This window comes from Rhinatrema bivittatum, chromosome 9 (assembly GCF_901001135.1).
Source record: "Rhinatrema bivittatum chromosome 9, aRhiBiv1.1, whole genome shotgun sequence".
In the NCBI taxonomy this organism is placed as follows: domain Eukaryota; kingdom Metazoa; phylum Chordata; class Amphibia; order Gymnophiona; family Rhinatrematidae; genus Rhinatrema; species Rhinatrema bivittatum.
Window position 1 is genome coordinate 73,261,757 of NC_042623.1, and position 18,509 is coordinate 73,280,265.

The 18,509-nt window shown below is 39.7% G+C and overlaps 1 protein-coding gene across 9 annotated transcripts in view; it reads right to left on the minus strand.

Annotated features, from left to right (window-relative positions):
• The window catches only part of BRD1 (bromodomain containing 1), a 569,207-nt gene that overhangs the window by 122,448 nt on the left and 428,250 nt on the right, over positions 1-18,509 (minus strand). For all 9 annotated transcript variants that reach the window (XR_003858664.1, XM_029616229.1, XM_029616225.1 and 6 more), the window contains one exon: positions 1,859-1,986. Coding sequence is in view for 7 of the 9 variants with exons in the window: in XM_029616229.1 (XP_029472089.1) it covers positions 1,859-1,986 (128 nt within the window). In the remaining 2 variants the exon portion in view is untranslated. Of the gene's footprint in view, positions 1-1,858; positions 1,987-18,509 lie in introns of those variants that run through there.

Below are 18,509 nucleotides of genomic sequence, written 5' to 3' on the forward strand. Positions count from 1 at the left end.
AAAATAATTGCAAATATTTTGGCTAACTGAATTGCCAAATATTTGTTCAAATTAATTCATAAAGACCAGAAAGGATTTATCTCAGGATGTAAAGGGTTGGAAAATATCAGGCGGGTAATATATCTAGTGTACAAGGCTGGAGTGCGAAATCTGGACTCCCTCTTTCTATCTCTGGATGCAAAGAAAGCGTTTGATCATGTAGAGTAGCCTTTTTTGTTTGTTCTGAAAAGAATGAACTTTGCCACAAACATGTTAAAATGGATCTCCCTGTTTATATGAGGCTCCCACTGTCCAAAGTTAATTGAGTCACAAAAGTTCCTGCTAGAGAGAGGGACTGAACTGGGTTGCCCTTTATCCCCATTAATTTTTGTTCTTTTCCTGGAGCCTTTAGCCTGCTTTATTAGAGAACCCTAGATTTTATTTTATGTCTTTCAGAAGACTTTACCTCCCTCCTTCCCCATGGTTCAACCTAGACTTCTCTGGGACTGTGAACCCCTTAGGCGTGCTCGCTGTACTGGGAACACATGTGGCCTGGCCCTCAACCTGTAAAAGTGCTGTCTAAAATCCTGTTGCATCACCAGCGAGATCTACTATTTACTGGAGGCAGAAAGTACTAGATTTCTGTGTGCTGCACTACCTCTTAGTAGTGATAATGATGTCACAGAAGAATTCGGTGTGCTTTGCCTCCATCTGTTAGGAAGATAAAGCCCACTTATATGGACCTACCTGGTCTGGTATAGCAAGACGAAAGCCTTGTTTTTATATGTTGTGTACACAATGGACTTCAACCACTTCGAGTACCCCATACTCTATTTAGTATGCAAGTGCTTGGAATGTAGTCAAGGATCAAACAAGGATTTCTTTGGTACATGTCAAGCTTCAAATAGAAAAAAAAAAAAAAAGAATACACAAAGAATTTTTTCTCCTTTGGAAGTTATATAGTACAATGTTTCAGTGCCAAACACCCTCACTGAGCATTTCAATCTAATCAGTTGAGTTTTCTGGGTTCAAATGTTTCTTTAATATGATCTTAAAAGAAAAATGCCCATAAAACAGATATAATAATGCATCCATATGATTTTAATGAGATTTGGTGGAACAAAAAGGTCTACTTTTGCCTCACAAACTGTGAATATATCTAGTGATATTACAGAAATAAGTAATAGTCATGCTCGCTTAGAGAATCAATCAAATGTCTTAACTCAATCCCATAGATTTTTCATCTGTTCTCTATGTAGGAAGACTAGTCAATCAGTTATACTTCCAAGTTTCTACTTATGCATAATTTATTCTATGACTTGCGACTGAGACAGACAAACAGCATATTTATTATACACATGGAAGCACAAAAAAAATGACTGAATTAGCACAAGAGCCCTTTCTCCGCCATAAATTCTGTGGTGAGAACTAAATGGAGAAATGTGATGGTTCCAACATTTATGAAACATGAGTAAATTGATTGACAAATGTATATTTATAATGTATTTATAAACCATTTCCCAAGTTTCAAAAATTGCTTAAGGTGGTGTACAACATAAAAAGACTGCTACAAATGATTGATATGTATAAAAAGATGACAATGTATATAACATGGTTTATAAAGCCTTGGCAATACTGCTCAAAAATTTCACACTTGTGCTAGTTCAACATTTTGTGAATTATATACAATATCTGCAGAATAGGAACTATTGGCATAACAGCCTATCGATAATCATATATATATACACATACATACACACACACACACACACACACACACACACACATAATACACACACACACTTTTGAATATCTTCCACAAAAATATAATCACTGAATACGGAGTTTTAGTTTTGATTACAAACATGAATCTATTTACCAGCTGCAATCCTTGCTGCTTTTGCGTAATTTCCAGTCTCAATACAAGATATCAATTCACTTCTATCTTCTATAGTATGTCGTCGTATAAGTGCTGGTTTTCCTTTGCCACACTTTGGCAAGCTGAAACTGCAATTGTACAATTTTATTAGAAAATCAAAAATGCAGAAAAACTTACATGTTTCTGTTAAAGATGTACATTAATGTTTCACTGCTAATCAGTAACAAGCATGAAGATCCAATATAGCTACTAAGTAGAGGCTTGAATAAAATAATTTTAGCCAAACTGTTGGATCAATAAACTCTTAACATGATTCTTTTAATAATTTTATTCTAGCACCAACCCTCAACTCAATCACTCTATTATTGACAATTTACTAAGAATACCTACTGTGTTGAGAGAGGGATGTCCACTGCAACTATTACACCAGCCAAAGCTCTGTGGCCTGACAGTGCATGGTATAAACCAAAGTACTCCAAGATCAAAGAGAACTGAAAAAATTAAACTTACCTGATAATTTTCTTTCATTTATTTTTGCTACACCATTCCAGAACACTTGGGGTTGACCCTCTTCCAGGCAATTGAGGCAGAGGACTATTTATATTTGACATTACTAAAATTACATATGCTATGTGTAGAAGCAGTTAAGACCAGTAAACTTCTGTCAAAGCTTATACATATATAACACTGCTGAACTGATCATTAAAACTTCCTTTTAATTAAACTTAGAAATTCTAAAAATGTCTTCTCATGAACTTTTCTTTGAAATTTTGTTTTTCATCTAGGGTGAGTTTCTGGACCAGTGTAGCAGAAATAAAGAAGAAAAAATTATCAGGTAAGTTTAATTTTTTCTTCCTCGTCTTTCTGATACAGTCAAGAACTCTTGGTAAAATATCAAAGCACAACTACAATGGGTGAAAGGATATTAGTCCCAATTTCAAGACGCTTGGTCCACGGCAGAGTATGCCTTTGTGAAAACATTCAACTTATTTATTTATTTAAAATATTTTCTATACCGTCGTTTAGTAAAGCACCATCACAACGGTTTTTTCAATGAGGCACGTAAATATATATTTGGTGAAATTTTTACTAACAATGTGCCATAATATTTATCGGTAACAAGTATTCATAATATAAGGTAAATGTTGTGTGATCTGGATCTTGTCCTTTTTAATGGTAAATAGGAAAAAACCATACAATCATTGCACTTTGTACTATAGTTTTCTTAAGTTATTCTATTATAATGTTAAGTAAAAATGATAATGTATAGGTATAGGTGTGGTATTTGGTGACTTTAGCTTGTTCATTTAGACTTCAGAATCTCCATTCTCATTGTAGAATGCTTTCTTGAAAAGCCATGTTTTCAAACTTTTTTTTTAAAGAGTTTTAGATCTCTCTGTAATCTTGTTTCCAGTGGCAATGAATTCCATAGTGCTGGTCTGGCTAATGATAGGGCTCGTCTTGAAAACGTATGTAAACAGGACCACATAGCTGCTTTACAAATGTCAGCTGCACTTAATTCTGTCCAAGATGAGGAATGTGCCCTTCAAGAGTATGCTTTTATTACTTCTGGTACTTTTTCTCCTTTTTAAAACATATGCTCAGGCAATTGTCTCTTTTAGCCACATTGCTATCGTTCATTTGGGCGCTACTTCCCCATTGTGTGGTCCAAACAAAACAAATAGCCTATCTGATTTGCAAAATGAATTGGTCACATCTAAATATTTATTATTCATCTTGCATCTAGTAACTTTATAGATGTATTTTTCCTTTGACATTCTTCTTTTGCAAATATTGGAAAACTCATGGATTGATTTAAATGGAAAGACAATATTCCTTTGGCAAAAAGGAAAGTATCTGTGAATTATTATAGAATCTTTGTTAAAAGAACAAAGAAGTTACATTATTGGCAGGCCAATACAGTAAAATCGTGGGAGAGCGGGCGAACGCCTGCTCTCCCGGCGCGCGCACAGGCCACTCTCCTGTGTGCACGATACAGTATCTTAAATTATTTAAATTAGGCCCGGCAGTAAAAAGAGGCGCTAGGGCCACTAGTGCGTCCCTAGCGCCTCTTTTTTGACAGAAGCGGCGGCTGTCAGTGGGTTTGACAGCTGACGCTCAATTTTGCCAGGTCGGTTCTCAAGCCGGCTGACAGCCACAGGCTTGGAAACCGGCCGCCGGCAAAATTGAGCGTCCGGTTTTCGACCCAACAGCCGCGGGCCCATTTAAAATTTTTTTTTTAAAATTTTTTACTTTTTTAATTTATAACTTTTTATTGGCCACTTATCCACAGCCTATACAAAATTCCACTAGCATAAGTAAACAGAACACGTACAGAAACAAATATGAGATGTGAAAATCAACACCATCATCAAGAACACGTCGCCATAATAAGTTTTTAACCCTGAATTCCCCTCCCTCCTCCCCCCCACTGAGGTGTACCACTGTTGTCCAACAAACAGTATGTAGTGATATCAATGCACAATTACAGACAGGAACAAGACAAGGGAAGGTAGGCTGAGTATCAACGCCAAAAATGAGGCCCCGTAGCTCAGGACAAAATCACAGCTTAACGGTAGCATCTCATGTTACCAGCCTCCCATATTATTTTGCATCCATCTATCATAGAGTCCCCATGTCCTGGAAAAGTTATGTACCGACTTATTCTTATAGGCAGTGATTCGCCCAAGGTTATGCATGTTTCGTACCTCCGCCTGTACCATCAACAGGGTGGGCACCTTCGTGTCTTTCCACAATTGTGCAATGAGGCATCTGGTCGCTGTAACCACGTACTTAATAAAGTAATTATGAAACCTATAAATGTCTTTGAGGTCTTCATTCAGCAGCGCCTGGGACGGAGTCAGTCGTACTGTAATACGTAATATAGATGTAAGCCAGGCAGAAATCAAGATCCACAGAGCCCGAATCCTAGGACAAGTCCACCATAAATGAAAAAATGTTCCTTTTCCCCCACAGTTCTTCCAGCATTGTCCGGAAGAGCTCGGCCGCATGTGTTGTAGCTGGGCAGGTGTAATATACCAGCGAAAGAACAGTTTATATCCATTCTCGATATGTTTAGCAGAGATTAAGCCTTTTCGCAATCCTTGAAACACCCGCAACCAGTCCTCCCTGTTCCAGTCACATTGTAAGTCCTTTTGCCAAGCCCGGACGTGGGATGCAGAGATGGAGAAACCACTACTCAACAAACCATATATGTTAGAAATATGTTTATCCACCTTATTAGCATGTCGACACATGCTTTCAAATGTGGACATTCCTTTTATCAAATCATTGGCAACCTGATTACTATTGCAAAAGTGACGTATCTGTAAGTATTGAAACAAATCTGTGGGTGCCAGCTGATGGCGAGCACACAGCGTCTGGAATGGGATTAGCCCTCCAGGTGCCCACACATGAACAAATTGCGTGATCCCACTAGAAATCCAATGGGAAAAAGCCAAAGGGTGTCCAGCAGGCCTAAATGCCTTATGGTGGAATAAATGAGTGCTGTTGAAGAATTGTTGCATACCCACTAAATGTTTTCGCCAATACTCCCAGAGCGATAGAGTGACCTCCACCGTATCAGGTAGTTGCCCGCTCTGGGGCCATGTAACCCGCCTCTGCCACAGAAGCGCAGTGATGGGCATATCCCCTATGATTGCCTGCTCCAACTGTACCCAGGGCTTGCTAGGGTTAACTTTATGCCATTCTATAGCTGCTTTGAGCAGAGCTGCACCCTGATATCGAGCTAAATTAGGCATCCCCAAACCGCCCTGCAGCCGGGGCAAATATAGAGTCTGCTTCGCAATACGAGCTCTCCTTCCTTTCCACAAATATTTATTCAATCTGTTCTGCCATTTATCCAGAAGCTTAACTGGGACCACAATAGGCAAAGTTTGCAGTAAATACAATACCCGAGGAAGAATATTCATTTTAACCACCGCCAACCTCCCTAACCAAGATATATGGTAGCGGTCCCACTCTTCGAGATCCTTATAAAGTTTTGCCATTAAAGGCGGGTAGTTTAATTGGAACAAGCTATCACTCACCCCCAAATAAACCCCCAGATATTTCAATTTTTGCCGAGCCCATTTAAAAGGGAAACTCTGCTGTATCTGTTCCGCCATTCCCAGGGGTAAGGACACGTTGAGCAATTCGGATTTGTCCCAGTTAACGGTGAACCCCGAAACAGAACTGAATGTAGTGAGTTCAGTGGAGACTTCCCGCAGCGATGCTATAGGATCAGTAATGGTAAATAGTATGTCATCTGCGAATAATGAAAGCTTGGAGGAGAAGCCACCAACCTGTATCCCTGAAAGTAAGGGATTACTCCTGATTTTTTGGGCGAAGGGTTCCAAATAAAGCGCAAACAATAATGGGGAGAGGGGGCAACCCTGTCTCGTCCCCCTCCGCACAGCGAAAGATGAGGAGTACCCCCCATTAATTTTTAGACACGCTGTGGGTGCCTCATAGAGTTTGCGGATCCAGGTGATAAATCTATCCCCCAATTGATAACGCTGCAGTGTCTGAAATAAGAAGGGCCAATGCACATAGTCAAAGGCTTTCTCAGCGTCGATAGCCAGGAGTGTCATGGGGATTTGCTGAGATCTCGCCCACCCCATAGCGCCCACAGCCTTCCGGACATTATCCGACGCCATGCGTCCCGGAATGAAACCAGACTGATCTTGATGGATTAAGTCAGGTAGAAAAGTGTTCAGCCTATGGGCCAGGATTTTTGCTAGTAACTTCATGTCCAAGTTTATTAAGGATATGGGGCGGTAGGACCCGCATAAAGTAGGGTCTCTCCCCGGCTTGGCCAGAAGTGTCACCCCCGCCAGATTCGCCTCTCTAGATAGAGAACCTTGGCCTTGCAAAGAGTTAAATAGCTTTACTAGCGTTGGGGCTATTGTGGCGGCAAATTTCTTGTAAAAAATGGCCGTGAAGCCGTCCAAGCCAGGGGACTTACCCAGCTTCAGAGCCCGTATAGCCCACATTACCTCCGCCGCCGTGATATCCCGGGTTAGATATTTTTGAGCATCCGGGGGTATCTGGGGAAGCTGTACAGACGACAGATAGCGATCGATCTCTCCAGGGTCAATAGTAGGGTTATTAGCATATAGAGCTGAATAAAATCGCAAAAACCTTTGTCGAATATCAGTATTAGAGGTAATTATGTTCCCCTGTTCATCCTTCAACTTGACTATATTAAGCACAGATTGTTGGGCCTTTAATTTCCGTGCTAAATATCTGCCAGCCCGATTCCCACCCTCGTAAAAGGCCTGTTTGGCCCGCTCCAGACCAAACGCTACTTGGGCCGCCTCTAGTTCCACCAATTGCATGCGTAATTTGTCCATTTTTGCCAAAAGGCATTTATTGCCGGACGTAGAATGTAATAGTTCCAGCCTTTGTAACTGCCCTATAATTTCGGTCTTAGCTCTCTGTCTCTGACGTTTCATGTGGGCACCCCTGGCAATGAGCCTGCCCCTAATTACTGCTTTCAGGCAATCCCACAGCGTGGACGGAGCCATGTCCGGGGTCTCATTAAGCTGCAAATATTCCTGAATATTCGAGTTTAAAAGGTCGCAGTAGTCAGCATCCGCCAGCAAACTATCGTTAAGCTTCCAGAATCGGATGCCTTTATCCATAGCAGAAAAAACTATCTGTAAAGATACTGGGCTGTGATCCGACCAAGTGGTAACCCCTATCGTCGGAGCACTAACATAATTAGAGCAGCTCTTTGCGACCAGTAAATAGTCTATTCTAGAATATGTTTTATGAACCTTAGAAAAAAAGGTATAGCCCCTTCTATTGGGATGCCACACCCGCCATATATCAATTAAACTGTACCGGCGAAGAAAGCTATGAAAGCACTGCCGATCCTTCTTCTTAGTTTGTGTATTCCCATGGGAGTTATCCAATCTAGGATTAGAGGTCAAATTAAAGTCGCCCCCTATTAGCAAGTGGCCTTCCGCACATTGATCAATAAGCTTAGATAAGCGGTCAAGGTAAGCTCCTTGGGCACTGTTGGGAGCACAGACGCTTAACAAGGAATATTTTACCCCTCCTATAGCAATAATTAGCATAAGATATCTACCCTCGGGGTCAGAATAGCAGGCCAATTCTTCATACATGAGATCTCTATGAATTAATATTCTGACCCCAAGATATTTGTGGGACAAAGGCCTGGCCGCCCAATATTGCCTGGTATAAATCTTATTTTGAAGTAAACGTTCGTACCTCTTTTTTAAATGTGTTTCTTGAACCATCCCAATCATGACCTTATGGTAGGCTAAGTCAGAAAATAAAGACTGCCTCTTAAGTGGCGAGTTCAACCCCTTGACGTTAAGGGACCAAATGGTCATATTCGCCATAATGTTTGATTAGAAAAGCCATTAGGATAGGCCCCTGCATCCCACTATGCATTGGATCCATGCTTCCCTCTGATCTGCAACTGTTGCTTAACCCTCGTACAGAAAAATAAAGCATAAATACCGTTACCCACCTCAGTCCCCTCCCCCTCCTGCTTTCCCAACCCCACCGCAGCATGTTCCTCTCTCGAGGACAATACTACGTGTATAATGGAGGAAACAGTCATTCCAACCTTTGCCTTCAACCCGACATCTTACAGAATAAAATATAAGCATCAAACTGAGCCTTAAGGCTCCCCTCTATAAAGCACAAAAAGAGCCAGCATCCGCTAGCCAAGTAAAGAAGTATTCAGTAACATATAAAACTTTGAAACCTAAAGATAGACACAGGCACCGCTCCATGCAGCTGTCTCATTTAAGCTGCTAGACAAACGCCCATAAAGTATGCTGCATCATTCTGTGCCAAGTCAACGCTCCATCTCTGAGAAAAGAAGATTAACTCCGAAGGAATTCCCTAGCTGGTAGAGTATCATCCGTGGGGTTCGGTAGCCATTTGGCGGCGCAGCCTTCGGTCTCCCCGAATCACCCTTTGCCATCGTGGCGGTTCATCCTTACGTGCAAGAGATGGTGGAGGGCCTGCTAATCCGGCGCAATCTGAATAGCCCGCCTCTTTGAGAATTTGGGAAGCTTCCGCTAGGGTCCGCACCCTGTGCATCTCCCCCTTAATGGCGAAGCTGATCCCAAACGGGAACAGCCAGCGATAACGAACACTTTCCTTGCGGAGCAGGCTGGTTATAGGTTGAAAGTCCCTTCTTTTCTTAATTGTGGACGGGGCGAGATCAATAAAAACCATAATCTCGTGCCCTTCCCATTGCCACGAGGACTGCCTTCTCACTATGCTAGCGATTCTTTCCTTGAGGCCAAAGTCAAAATAACAGGCTATAATGTCTTTAGGTACATTCGAGTTCTGTGGGCACAGCACTCGTTGCGCCCGGACTAATTTAATCTCTGCATCTGAGATCGCAGCTTTGTCCGCCTCACCTGCAGTAAGCAGCATCACGCTTATCTGTGCGACCACTGCTGCACTGTCAGCGTAGTCAGGAAGCTCAGGAACACCACGAAAGCGTAGATTTTGGCGTCGGGACCTAATTTCAAGGTCTTCTACTTTATCTTGGAGGTGTTCCATCTCATTGTGTAAAGTGGTTAGTTGCTCCCGCGCGGTTTTCAGCCCATCACTGTTAGCTTCCGCTCGGGTCTCCACTTCAAAGATGCGCCGCCCATGTTCTGCGATATCCCCACGCAATTCTTCGATCGAGGTCTTTATATCCGCTGTATTGGTCGCTATATCTTTTTTCAGTTCTTCAAACCAGCCCCGCATTTCGGATTTAGTAGGTAGTTCAAGTGAGCCTGGCGGCGAATCCGCCCGGCTGTCCGCCGGAGTCGTAGCGGCCTCGTGTGCATCCGCCATGTTGGGTTCCTGAGGCTCTCCTTCTAGCGCCAATTTGTGATACGAATACTTCTTTAAATCGCAGGTTTTTCGTCTGGTCATCATCTGCTACTGGTCCGAGAGCAGAAAAATGATAATTGACGCCTCGAATGTCCCGCTAGGGGGTTTGATGGACATAGATACTGTCAGGCATCGGAGGAGACTCGGGTTTAGGCTGCCATCAGTCTCGATGACGTCACTTCCTCCTTAAAATTTTTTACTTTTTTAAACTTTTGGGACCTCCGACAATATCGCTATGATATTAAGTCGGAGGGTGCACAGAAAAGCAGTTTTTACTACTTTTCTGTGCACTTTCCCGGTACCGGCAGAAACTAGCACCTACCTTTGGGTAGGTGCTAGTTTCTGAAAGCAAAATGTGCGGCTTGGCTGCACATTTTGCTTACTGAATCACACGGGAATACCTAATAGGGCCATCAACATGCATTTCCAAATGCCGGCTAACAGTGCGTTCCGGAGCGCACTGTACTGTATTGGCCCGTGGGTCAGACCGAGGATCCATCAAGCCCAGCATCCTGTTTCCAACAATGTCCAATCCAGGATACAAGTACCTGGAACATTAAATAGATCCTATGCTACTGATGCTGGTAATAAGCAGTGGCTATTCCCTAAATCAACATGATAAATAGCAGTTTATGGACTTCTCTAGGAACTTATCCAAACCTTTTTTAAATCCAACTAAACTAATTGCCTTAACCACATCCTCTGGCAATGAATTCCAGAGCTTAATTGTGTGTTGAGTGAAAAAGAATTTTCTCTAATTTGTTTTAAATATGCTACTTGCTAACTTAATGGAATGCCCTTAGATCTTGTATTATCTGAAAGAGTAAATGATCAATTCAAATTTATCCATTTAAGTCCTTTCATGATTTTATAGACCTCTATCATATTCCCCCCTCAGCTGTCTCTTCTCCAAGTTGAATAGCCCTAACCTCTTTAGCCTCTCTCATAGGGGAACCATTCCTTGCCCTTCTCTGTACCTTCACCAGTGTTTATCTGTATAAGGTGCTCTCTATATGACAATGAATGCAATTTAGATAATCGCCTTGCTGAAGTGATAGCTATTAAAAAGACTGTTTTCAAAATTAGATTTTTGATAACAATATAATTTAAGGGCACAATAGGTGATGACGATAGTGCTAAATTCATACTACAATGCGGTATCACTGCTCTCAAAAGGAGGGCATATCTTCTTTACTCCTTTGGAAGATATTAGGATGAGATTTCACTGAGTGACTTTTGAAATCATATCGACCATCTCTTTAATAAGCCGCTGCTAGTCTCTTTGTGTGTTTTAAACCCGCGTCTGGTGATACCCATTTGGATAAAACCATGTTCTCACTTTTGGAATGGAAAGGAAAGGATGGCGAAGGTTTTCTGGTTACCCTTAATTATAGGGTCCCAGTCCGGAGTTTCTTCTGTCCTACATTCTGTCAGAGTGCATAAACGACTTGTGGTATCAGTGCAGAAATGTCATCCTCAGAGAACACAAAGTTCTGCTTCTTCTTCCCCTTCTTCCAGGCCATCATAATCACTGTCTCCTGCACAATTTCCAATATCCTCATTAAAAGGATCTAAAAGATGAGATACACTTTCTAAATCTTGCTTTATTAGAGTGAAGGAAGGAAGAGACTGGATTTCATACTGCCACAGGGATTCAGATAATGGTGTTTCCTCAAACTCATTTTTTTGTGCAGGGCACAGAAGACCTCATGTAAACATTTGAAAAATTCAGGTGAATAAGAAGAGGATACTGGAGAGACTGCCTGTTATTGGAGTGCTTGGCCATGGACAAATGAGAAGGGGAATCATTTGTAACATGCAAATGAGTCTAGGCTGAAGCTTGTTCAGTGCGGGCGGTTTTTAAAATGGTGGTCACAACCAGCTCAACAGTTAAAAATAAGCCTCCTTCAATAGTGGAATCAATGGGAATCTGCTTTTCAATGATTGTACAGGGACATTTTGCTCCCTGTTTCAGATTAGACACAGGTTTGAAAAGCTTGCTCAATCACTTGTCCCTGCTGTGAGACTGAGCAGTCTGAGCTGCTATCTGTTGCTGTGCGCTTGCTCGAGCAGGCAGTACAGTGACAGGATTTTTTCAATATCATGGCTACAAGAGTTCTTTGTCAAAAATCATTTAGTCACTAGCAGGATGTTTTGCCAAATTTATCACTTGGAAAACAGTAAGGTTTTGAATCTTACCCTATTGGGGAAACAGTCTCTCACTGTATTTATTGAAAAACCTGATATACCGGTTTCCTTTGGATGGGATCATTATGGATTGTACTGAAAAGGGGTGCCGAAGGATCTACACTATCTCCATTGTCACTACGTATACGCTTGGCCCCTCTGTCAATATTTGGCTTATATATTGTCCTTCATCATGTTTTTCACCATTCATGTCTTTATCCTTATTGTACACATGTTTTGGGACATCTTTTTTATTTCTACTGTGAGTTAGGGAGCTTAGTAAAGAAAGGGCTCTCTCTTCACTATCCCTCTGGCAGGAGCATGGCCAAGATCTGAAGATGTAGTTGCTCTAACTCTATGAATATTAAAAATAAAATTTGCTTAAAATAAGAAATTCTGCTACACCAACAGAAAGTCTTCCAATGGATGGAGGCAGAGAATGGAGACATTTAGACTTACCTGATAATTTCCTTTCCTTTATTTCTGCTACACTAGTACAGAATGATTGGGTTTAGTCCCTCATCCAGTTCATGGTTGGTTTGGTTGTTGCCTAAACATTTTATACTCCAAAATAAATTAATTATTCAGACTTTCTGGAAAAAAATTGAGATCTCTAAATATCTCAGTAAGATTTTGATTACGGAGATATTGGATCATAATTCAATAACTGCAATGCATTGTATCTCGGGGTACCAGGAAAAATTATTAGAAGATTGCAGGTTATACATAATGAGGCAGCTCATTTAGTTTTAGGCTGCCTCATCATACATCAGCAGCCCTGTTACTTTTGAAATTATATTGGCTTTCAATAAGTCAATGGTATAAATTCAAATGTTTAGTCAAAGTAATGAAAAGTGTGTGTCCACCTCATCATAGATATCGGTCCAGAACGAAGAATGAATTTAAGATCTCAATTTTAGCTGCAAAGAGTGAAAGTTTACAAACATGTTCACATTCAAAATTGGGCCTTCTCTTCTGCAATTCCAAAGTTATGGAATGAACTACAAGAGAACGATCTGATGAAATTTTGTAAAGGTTTGAAAATCTGGTTGTTGAGTACTCGGGGTTGAGAATTTGGCTACTGGAATGTCTGAATGTTCCTGCGGAAAACAGGTAGGGAAGGTAGAAGGTTGAAACAGTACCAGAGTTTATGGTTATGTTTTTATTTGTTAAATCATGTTTTAATATGTGTGTGATGTAGTTTGTATCTTTTGTACATTGCTTTGAGCAATTTTGTAAATCTGGATAAAGCGATTCATAAATGTTTTAAATAAAGTAAAAGTAAAGATTACGTTTGGTTAAGTAGAATGAGCTGGATTAATTGAATTTGTATTGGCAGATTAATTTAAAAAACATCTTGTTAATGTTTTTGATAAGTACTTTAATCATTATCCTTTTAATAGGATCAAAAGGCATTGTTACTGAAGTGTTCATGAACAAATTCGCATCCACAGTGGCTAAAAAGGCCCTTTAGGTAGTGCTTGGGCTCTAACTCCTATCAAGTAACAGAATTTCCTTGACTCTGCCTTTGTAACATATTACTGATACCTGCATCCAAATTTAATTACATGTTTAAAACCTTTTACTAGTCTTTTTGTAGAGAAGCTAAAATTGCAGAAATATTTGAACTGCTAAGAGAGTTTGATGAAGCTTTGCAAAATGATTCAAAAGAATGCCAAACATTAATATATGCAAAGAAAGTGATCTTTTATTATTATAATACTTTGCTTATATCATGGATAGCAGCAACGATAAAAAGCCTTTGACTAAACTTAACCTCTTTAGAGTCAGGTTGTACGATAAAATTGGAAATTGGTTGTACAATAATATGTCTTGGATTAGAAGATCTCTGACTTCTACACATTTTAGAAGTTGATCAAACCTCAATTCCATTAGATGTGTATAATAAAGCCACCTGAACCAAACCAGTGCCCTTAGTTTTATTTATTTTTGTTAAAATATGACCCATTAAGGGGCCTTGGAGGGAAACAGACTTCAAGTTTCCCTTTGGCCAAGTCTGCAATACTGTAACTATTCTCTTGATGCCTCATGCCTTGCTTCCACAGAAAAACTGCATCATCTTTGTATCTTGCTAATTGGGATTAGGACTGATACATTTCCTAAAGGAGCTCCTGCTCACCTGTATATAGAAGATTTTGGCTTTGGAAATCAGCTTGAAAATTCTAACCTCACTCAATATGAAGTGCAGGAAATGTTTTGTGACAATGGATATCCACTGATTATAGGTTTGTCTATATAATAAATTTATATATCGCCTACCAGTAATGAATGATTGCAGCAGTACACCTTGCTTGATTATATATGCTCTGCAGCAGCATTGTCACAGAATCTCTTTGCTTTATTCTTCAGATGCAGAAAAAAGTGGTATGATGCAAATTCATTCTATTCTCAATTCTAACAATTGAAAGTGATGCTTTTATGCAAGATCATTGCACTTGCACAAAGTGATCTTCACAGAGAGCTTCTGTTATTGGAATATGAAAATATATCTGTTAGCATTACTGAATGGTGAATTTCAATTAAAAAAATATGAGGTAAGCAATTTTAGTTCACTTCCCTTCTAAATTCAGAATTGAGTCTGCATGTTCTGTCTTTTGTTGGAGTCACTAAAAATACTGAATAAATTCTAAGACCTGATTTTCAAAAGTATTTACATGCTTAAAACTGAGATTTACATGTGTAAATGCATTTTACCCATATCAGTGGGGTTTTGAAAATTGCCAGGTTTTTCCCATGTTAAATGTACTTTTGAAAATTGCTACAATAGTATCAAATCACCTAAATAAATGTATTCTTTGAATGAAATCTGACATAATGCTTTCAACATAGCACTGCTGGTTTTTTTGTTTTGTTTTGATTTTTTTACATGGTGATGTTCTGTAATTCTTTATAATAGAATAAATGTAAGACCCACTGATCCATGGTTTATTTTATTTATATCTGCTTTTTGGCACTTCAGAATGGATTACATTCAGGCACTGCAGGTATGCGGGTAAGAGGAATCATTTTTTGTAATATTCTTAAGGGTGGCTGCCTATTGGCTTCCATAAAATGGGATCTGAGAGATACCATTTATACCCACAGTCATGGCTCTCTACTAATTTAGATTCTGCCAGCCTTAAGGAAAAATGCTGTAAGCACTTCTTTATCCATTATAGAAAAAACTTGTGTCTGCTTATAAGAATCTTCCATTTCTATCAGAGACACAAACTGCTCTCCTCATATTCCTCAATGTCTACAATAGAACAATCTATTGCATAAATAGTAGGGGGGGGGGGGTTCTTCTTTTAAATAATTTCCCATGAGACTTTAAAGCTCCTAGTAGTTTACATAGATACTATGCTAAATGCTCCTGAGGATTCGTTATTGCAGGAGATAAAACATCTAATCCTTCGTCCAGAAAACAAATTAAGGCATCTGAAAACTTCTGTGCGCAAACACTAGTGGAAAGGATGACATCTTATAAGATCAATACCATATTTCATAAAGTTCTGGTTTCACAAACAGATAAGATGTGAGTTTTGCTTATATACAGCTGTGCAATGCTAAGAGAGCTATTTTCAAAAAGGCCTCTGTTCTAAAAACAGATGAAATTGTTGATTCTAACAATTAGGGTAGCTATATAACTGTTCTTTTAATTACTTTGGAACTTATTCAAGGCCATAATTACCTTATTTTTACATATATTATAATTTATTCTCCATGATTTAATGCAGTGCAAACCTTTCTGTTGCAGTGCAGCTGTCCTATTTGCCACAGCTGTTGCTGCCATAGGGAGCATAACTGATAAAATATTGGCCTATAGAATGCCCTTTAGCCTTACCTTTCAGCATTCAAGGAAGCTAATTGTTCTTACCACTGAGAAAAGAAAAGTAGTGAAGATGTAAAAGTTTCTTAATGGATCCTAAAAACTCTTCAATGGGAATGGGAGCATATGCAAATTTTGCATTCCTACTCTGTAAAAATTACAGGTGCATGGCCCAAACAAAATGAATGTTTCAAATAAAATGATCAGGCCAACAAGATTATAATACTACTGCTCAATCAGTATTTCTTCCATCAGCTGGAGGCGAATAATACTGGCTTCAACTATCACTGTAATACACATATGCAATAGTGATGTCAGAGAAAAAAAAAAGAATGTTCTCTGCCTCCATCAATTGGATGAGGGACTAAACCCAATTATTATGTACTGCTGTAGAAAAGCAAAGGAAATTGGTCTTAATTGTTTTTGCACATAGCATATATAGTAGTTGTGATGTCAAATATTTTTTTTTTAAGTGTTCTGCCTCAATCAGTTGGAAGAGGGACAAACCCAAGTGTTTTGGCTGGAGTAACAAAGACAAGAAAGCAGTGGACATTTCCTAGGTTCCCTGGAGAGACACTGAACCTATAGGGCACTGAAGGTAGAGACCGTGACAGTAGGGTGGGTGGGGACTCCAGGCTCACCAGGCATGCAAGTAAGATAAATTGGAAGGAAACAGAGTAGCTGTGGGGAAGTGACTGGGGGGGGGGGGGGGGGGGGGGAGCTGCTTAATCAATTCCCATTGGAGCAGAGTGAGGCACAGCTGGAGGAAATGGAGACTAAAACAGCAGAACTACTAGAGATTATAGAGAAGGAATTAGATCAAAGCCATTTTTACTGTGTTTGTTTCGCTGTGGGGGCAAGAGAGTGTTGATGAGAGAGAGGTTGTTACAACATTAGTAGTTAAAAGGCCTAAATAAATGTCAAAACTTTTCACCGGTGGCCATGGTCACTTCCAGGTCAAACCATGTCTGTTTCCCCGCCACTCAGCCAATCAGCATTCACTTCTATTTTTAATATTAATCAGAAGTTGTTTGTATTAAAATATAGGATGAGAATACATTGCTGGCTCAAACATTTAAGCCAGCAATGTAAGCATTCTTAAGTTTGTTTTTTACAATACAGCATAATAATAAAACAGGCCATGGGTAATAGGTTTTTATACCATTATATGTTTTTGTTTCACAGTTCAAGAAGAGAAATATTTACAAATCTAAATAGAACATGCTTATTACAGGAAGAAAAAGCATTTACAAAAACAAAATAAAAAGTATAAGTGTATATGACACACGCAAGTCATAAGCACAAGGCCCTGCAAAATATAAATGCATTAAAAGAGCATGATTCTCAACATCCAAGTAAGTTTTTATTTTTGGGTCTTTTCCAAATATGAAAAGCAGATGGTACATCTATTAATATTTTTTAAAATTTTGCTGTATGTTTTATATTAGCAGAATAGTGAAACAGGAAAAAAAAAGCTCCTAATAAAAGACAAACTGTCTTATGCAAACCCAATTGGCTGTGTATTTTAGAGCCTTGCGATTTTCAGAAGCCTTCTCTGTTTTAACGTTACACATGTATTTTAGGAACATAAGAAATTGCCATGCTGGGTCAGACCGAGGGTCCATCAAGCCCAGCATCCTGTTTCCAACAGAGGCCAAACCAGGCCACAAGAACCTGGCAATTACCCAAACACTAAGAAGATCCCATGCTACTGATGCAATTAATAGCAGTGGCTATTCCCTAAGTAAACTTGATTAATAGCTGTTAATGGACTTATTCTCCAAGAACTTATCCAAACCTTTTTTGAACCCAGCTACACTAACTGCACTAACCACATCCTCTGGCAACAAATTCCAGAGCTTAGTTGAGCGTTGAGTGAAAAATAATTTTCTCCCATTAGTCTTAAATGTGCTACTTGCTAACTTCATGGAATTCGTCCTTATATTATTCGAAAGTGTAAATAACAGATTCACATCTACTCGTTCAAGACCTCTCATGATCTTAAAGACCTCTATCATATCCCCCCTCAGCCATCTCTTCTCCAAGCAGAACAGCCCTAACCTCTTCAGCCTCTCCTCACAGGGGAGCTGTTCCATCCCCTTTATCATTTTGGTTGCTCTTCTCTGTACCTTCTCCATCGCAACTATATCTTTTTTGAGATGCGGCGATCAGAATTGTACACAGTATTCAAGGTGTGGTCTCACCATGGAGCGATATAGAGGAATTATGATATTTTCCATTTTATTAACCATTCCCTTCCTAATAATTCCTAACATTGTTTGCTTTTTGACTGCTGCAGCTCACTGAGCCGACAATTTTAATGTATTACCCACTATGATGCCTAGATCTTTTTCCTGGGTAGTAGCTCCTAATATGGAACCTATCATCGTGTAACTACAGCAAGGGTTAGTTTTCCCTATATGCAACACCTTGCACTTGTCCACGTTAAATTTCATCTGCCATTTGGATGTCCAATCTTCCAGTCTTGCAAGGTCCTCCTGTAATGTATCGCAATCCGCTTGTGATTTATCTACTCTGAATAATTTTGTATCATCTGCAAATTTGATAACCTCACTCATCATATTCCTTTCCAGATCATTTATATATATATATATATATATATATTGAAATGCACCGGTCCAAGTACAGATCCCTGAGGCACTCCACTGTTTACCCTTTTCCACTGAGAAAATTGACCATTTAATCCTACTCTCTGTTTCCTGTCTTTTAACCAGTTTGTAATCCACGAAAGACATCGCA